Below are 5,834 nucleotides of genomic sequence, written 5' to 3'. Positions count from 1 at the left end.
TCACCCTAGTCTGAGCAGCAGAATTCAAAGAACAAAGTCCTCGTGCCATTTAACGCTTACCCAACTCCATATCAATATTTTTTTCAAAGGCTGCACTTTGCATCGTTCTTTTTTCTGCAATCTTGATCCAATAATTCAATTTTTGCAGGTCCTGAGGGACATTAATGCTCACTAGTGAGGAGTGTGGTGCTGCTTTCGTCAGGAATACCTGTTAAAATGAAAACTTATTTCTGCCACTGGTGGGGAAAAAAAAAAAAAAAACAAACCCTTCTCATAAGAGTTTCAAGGTTAGCGTTCCAAAATTTCAACTTACTTAGAAGTCTGAGTTGAACTTTTGAGATAATAACTTAAAATTTCACCTGAACCTTCCCACTCAATCGCAAAAAACATCCTCCCGTATGTTGTAATTCTGATGAAATCTGAACTCCTCGTGAAAACAATCCCACGGGAAATATGAAAAGAAAAAAATGACAGCAGTCTGGCATGGCTTAAAATGAAACCGTCTTTATTAAGTAACTTTAATATCAGAAAAATAAAACTCTTAAATTCTCTTTACAGCAAATATATAATATCAGTGCTTTGGCCACAATAACTTAAAAGGCCGTTATAAAATATAGTCTGCTTTTAAACTCCTGACTCAATTTGAAAGAATTTATATGCCATAAGACTCCCCCTACATATACATAACAAAAGTAGTAAAATTAGCAAATACTTTGAACTGTTGGTACAGCTTAACAATATATGTATTTATATAGAGATAATCTAAGATACATTTTAATAGTATACCGTTCTTAATTTGGTGGTGTACAGACATGACAGGCAGCTTGGATCCTTGGCCTTTTTACAGTTGCAGTGTGATGCTTTACATTGGCGGTAAATTATGAAGACATGCTCGTGATGCACATTCCATTTTCCACTAGGTTTAAACAGCAGCTATCAATACTATTATGATCAATACTGTAAACTAATACCTAGACTACAAGCAGACAGCACTGACACTCCTGCGTGGAAACATGTCTGTGTTTCCAACTCTTCGTTCACCTAATCACTCAGAAAATTAAAGAAAAAAAAAAAAAAAGAAACATTTTTTACAAAAATCTTATTGTAAACATTTTAAAGATATATATATATATTTATGTATATATGAAATGTAACAAAATAAAAATAAGTTCTGTATATTTATCAGTCATTAACAGTAACATTATATAATACATACACAAAAATGTAAATAGATTCATATCGATAAACTGAGGGCCGACAGTGTATTGCATTCCCTCAGAGAGAGAAAGACTAAAAGGAGACCGGCTCATCGTAGAGCTGAGAAAACAACGGGACGGATGGATGACCCAAAGAGGGGGGCAGAAGCGGGACTTGTTTGGTTGCATTTTGTTATGAAAGCCAAGATGATGGATATTAAAAAGAAACGGAGCAAAGCTGTGTAAAAACTCCCAAAATACTGTTTACAGCTGGAATGCTAGAGGGACTGCAATCCAGTGTCCACACACCAGAGAGACAGCACTGACCTAATGTAGTGCGAGCGCAGTCCGAGCTGAACTCGTTCCAGTGCTTCCCCCTTTTAAAAGTGTCCGTGAGCTCATTCTGTCCTGTACTAGTCTAAAGACACAGATATTTAAAGCTACGATTTGAGATGAGAAGGTGAGAGGAAAGTCGATAACATGCCTGTCCCGGCCAGTCAATAGTGTGATATGATAATGGGGAAGCTCTGTGCTTAGTAGTGCACAGGACAACAGCAACTGAGCTGGTTAAAGGTGAAGTGTGTACCGTTAAAACATCTCATTAAAGAACTGAAATGTAATAGGAATAAAAAACTAAAATAAACAGACGGATTATTTCTGTCTACAAGTTTAACCCCAAAGTTTGTTTGAAACCCGAGAAGCTTCACTTAGTGCTTCGTGCTGAGATGAATTTTGCATAGGCCTGGCAGAAGAGACGTGGGATTACAAAAGTGAAGCAACGAGCGGCCTTCATCTCAGTTTTGCATCCCATTGGAATCATTTTCCTGACTTCCTACCGAAAAGCTGTGAAGAGACAGCCACGGGGTGGAGCCGTCCAAACGAGTCGACATTCAAGTGAAAGAGAAGGATATTACTGAGATGTCTACAAAAAGAAAAAAAGAAAAGAATCAGTAGCCTGCCTGTACAGTACAGGGATTTGTTCCAGATCACAGCTGTCTTCATAGTTTCAGAAAAATCTCTTTTTTGCTCCCAGGTGTGATTTAAGTAAGAGTAAATACTTTAACAACAGGGAGGAGGAATGTTTCCAAAGGTACAAGCTGTGCATATCTGTTTTTGGCTGAAAAACAGTACTTTGTTTCCATACGAGGTCGTAACGCACATATAAATTAGAAGTAAATAAACTCAGGTGGGGGTGGGGAAATGTGACAACAGAAATGGACAAAATAAGAAAGTTTGGTGCCAAAAAATATGAACGCAACACTCGATATCAGCTTGGGAAAATAGGAAGCGAAAGAAAGCGTCCTCGTGAGACAAGATTTGTTCCAGCGAGGAGCGTCTTGGGAGACTGAACCTCGACAAATATATTAAGACTTCGGTCTGTCAGCTTGTGTTCTTTTGAGCCCGAAAATCTGGATCTGAAGATAGTGTTGTGAATTAATTACTGGCTTCCCAAAAAAAGGCCACAAGTTTGTTTAAAGATAGCGCAACGCCATGTGTCCGCTGAACCGGTTTACTTCTGTTTACACTCAGAGTGGAATTAGGCACAAGTTTACCGTAAACAGTTTGTAAGTATAAGTGGAAAGCAACGTGGCGATACTGAAGCGGTATCTCGACCCCAAAAGTAATAAAAAAAGTTACTCACTTGTCGGTGTTATTCTGGGAAAAGAATAAAGAAATGAGGCAACGAGAGATTGCCGTTGGAGTGCGACAACTTTCAAATTGTAGTTAATAAAGTCAAAACACGCCGCGGGTGTGTGTCCGTGTGTGTTACACTGTTATTATATTAGCAGTACTCAAAACCTCTCATTCAAGTCCTACTGAATGTAAACATCCTTTTTAAAGACGCGCAGGTGTGCGCCGGTAGCCTGATGATATTTGCACCAATCATCTGGGAAACATGAATTCTGAAAAGACGACCTACGCTGTATCAGATTTACTGCATTAACTTGGTTTTTTGTTTGTTTGTTTTTAAGTAACAAGAAGAACACTATTTTTCCTTAATAGTGTAGTTATACAGTCACATGTGGAACTCATGGAAACTCATTTGCCTCTACTGTTTTTTTTTTGTTTTTTTTTACTTAAAATAAAGGCAAAGGGTCTTGGCCATAATTCAATGTATTTTAAAGAAGAAGAAAAAACGTTTGAGATGTAGACAAAAAAGGCCAATAGAATTCAAACTCAATTTAAAACAAATAAAATTATAGGTAGGTACAAAAAAATAACAATAACTAAAGATTTTAAGGACAAAAAAGAAAATATGAATCAAAAAATATATCTATCCCAACCCCACCCTCCCCCCAATGCTACATAGAGGGTTTCGAACCCTCTCGTTGATCAATCAAGGAAGAAGACTTCACAATACCAGGCACGTGAACGGGCTCAGCACCCTAACCTCGGCCCTAAATCAACATCATTCCTTATTCACCTACTCTGCTTCACCAGCTTAAAGGAAGCCAGATAAGAATTACACTTAGACACTGACCTGGGGTCAGTTTTGTATTTCCCTCCCCTACACACACACACACACGTCATGAACCATAAGTGTTGGGCAGGCTGATCTCTAATCAGTTATAAAGGAAATTAAGGGGGAAAAAAGAGAAGAAGAAGAAAATCACATATTGCGAAGCTGAATGGCCTGGGTGGCTGGGGACAGACACTCAGGGCACACAGCATCTGGACCCTGGCATATCTGGGTGGCACAATTTAGACAGAAGAGGTTATGGCCGCAAGGAACCAAGGCGGCGATCGCCTGGTTATTCATACACTGGACGCACAAATCCTGTCCCCTCCCTGTTGATCCGAGCCCCAGTCGATAGGCGAGCGAGGATTCGGGAGGGGAGGAAGAGGAGGCGGTGCTTTCACTTGAGGAGGAGAAGGCTGAGCTGTAAGAGGGGAACCTGTGGGCGTCGAGAGCCCCGGCCGAGTCAAACGGTCCCCGGTGAACACGCTGGGCCTGAGGATGCTCCAGGGCATCGGTCCCAGAGAAGGTTGGCGAGAGCCGGGGTGTCCCAGGCTGGCTTGTCTGGAGACATCATAGGTGTTGAAGATTAGATAAATGGACACCATCAAAAAGTTTATGTTAAAATTGAGCTATGCAGGCAAATAAGTTAGTGAGAAACAACATATTAACTTAGCTTACCAAGTTTTATATCCACCATCATTTTTTAAGGGATTTCTAATGTTATAACAAAATCCTTATAAATGCACATCTGTGATAAATCACAGTTCTGAGCCTGCAATTTGCATATCAAACTCCCCCTGCACGCTGCTGCCCATAAAAAGACTAAAATAAAACTGCACAGGCGGCCATAGAACTGCAGCTGTTAAATTTCTCTTACCTGAGACTGAAGAGCATCAAAGGCCTGGAGGGGCTGGTGGTCCACAAAGGGGCTCCAGATGTGTGGCTGTGCAGTAGGGTGTGACGAATGGGCAGTGGAAATGGTTAATGGGTCAAATCCTGAGGAGGAGCCTCCACCTCCCAGCCCAACCAGCTCCTCAGACCCCACGGGAAGAAGGCCCTCGCCAAACCAGAAACTTGCACTGCCGCCATTGCTGTTGTTGTTAGCGTTGGCATTAAATGGGCCGGTCGGGCTGACGTCTGCCAGTCGGTTGACGTTCCCGCTGCTATAAAAAGAATCGGCTGAGCTGGTGCCGCTGCCCAGGGAGCTGGAGCTGTCGTTGCGGTAGTTGGAAGACATCCTGGGGCCATTGTTGATATTGCTATTGACTCGCTGAGTACCGCTGATGTTTAGTGGCAGCAAGCCACCGCCGCCTGGTGATGATGCAACTGCCTGAAGCCATCCGGCCTCTCCCAAAACAGCCGATGTCTCGAAGCTGACATCTGTCCCGTTGAACTGAAAGTCATTGTTGTCTACACCTGGAGCCTCGATGCCCCCGCAGGTTCCGGTGCGGAGGGCGATATGGGCCTCTATCTCCTCCCTCGCCCGGTCCACGTTTTCCGGCATGCCCGTAACCTCGAACACTGGCTCTTTGTCCCGGCTCGGCGTCACAATGTAGGTGTGGGTCTGCTGCTGAATGCGTTTTATGGTTGCTCCTGAAAGATATGACCAGACCAGCTCTTTCACTCAAAACATGAGAGACACATGTTGAATACAAAGACTCAATCAATGTTCTGCTCACTTTGCAACATGACTGTCGGTTATAGTTTGAAGTGGATATAATATGTTCATTTTCACATTTTCAAGAGTCTGAATATGAAGTGGGCGGGGCTTAGGTCCTCATAGTCAGAGCAGTGAGATTGCTGTATTGGGGATATACCCCTCCCCCCTTTGAGTCACACAGATACAAGAGTAGAAAAAAAGTGCTTGAACAAAAGTGTCACCTAACTTTAACCTCATGATCCATGTTTAATATGAGCAGCCACCAATGTAAAGCAAACAAATGGCACATGGACACTTAATTTTTAGTAGCTGGTGGTACAAATCTCATAAATCAAATAATAGTCCATCAAAATCTCAGACTGCATCACTAACAGCTCTGTGTACTTGTTTGTCTTTTAACAACTGCAGCTTGACAATCTGACAAAATAGGCCAAGCTGAGTCACACAGAAACTGCAGTCACAGCTAAATACTCAAGATTTTAATCACAACGACAGTAGGGCTGGGCTATATCATACC

The 5,834-nt window shown here is 42.0% G+C and overlaps 1 protein-coding gene across 1 annotated transcript in view; it reads right to left on the bottom strand.

Annotated features, from left to right (window-relative positions):
* Nucleotides 1-1,126: 1,126 nt before the first annotated feature.
* Nucleotides 1,127-5,834, bottom strand: part of LOC102200881 (RNA-binding protein MEX3B-like) — an 8,822-nt gene continuing 4,114 nt past the window's right edge. The window contains exons 4-5 of the mRNA XM_005722026.1: nucleotides 4,535-5,250; nucleotides 1,127-4,218 (exon numbers count right to left, since the gene is read on the bottom strand). Of these exons, the coding sequence (XP_005722083.1) occupies nucleotides 3,808-4,218; nucleotides 4,535-5,250 (1,127 nt within the window). The 3' untranslated portion in view covers nucleotides 1,127-3,807. The remainder of the gene's footprint in view (nucleotides 4,219-4,534; nucleotides 5,251-5,834) is intronic.

Source organism: Pundamilia nyererei, unplaced genomic scaffold (genome assembly GCF_000239375.1).
Source record: "Pundamilia nyererei isolate P.nyererei 1_Seehausen unplaced genomic scaffold, PunNye1.0 scaffold00006, whole genome shotgun sequence".
Classification (NCBI taxonomy): Eukaryota; Metazoa; Chordata; class Actinopteri; order Cichliformes; family Cichlidae; genus Pundamilia; species Pundamilia nyererei.
Note: the sequence above shows the minus strand (reverse complement) of the source record. Positions and strands in the feature narration are given on the sequence as shown.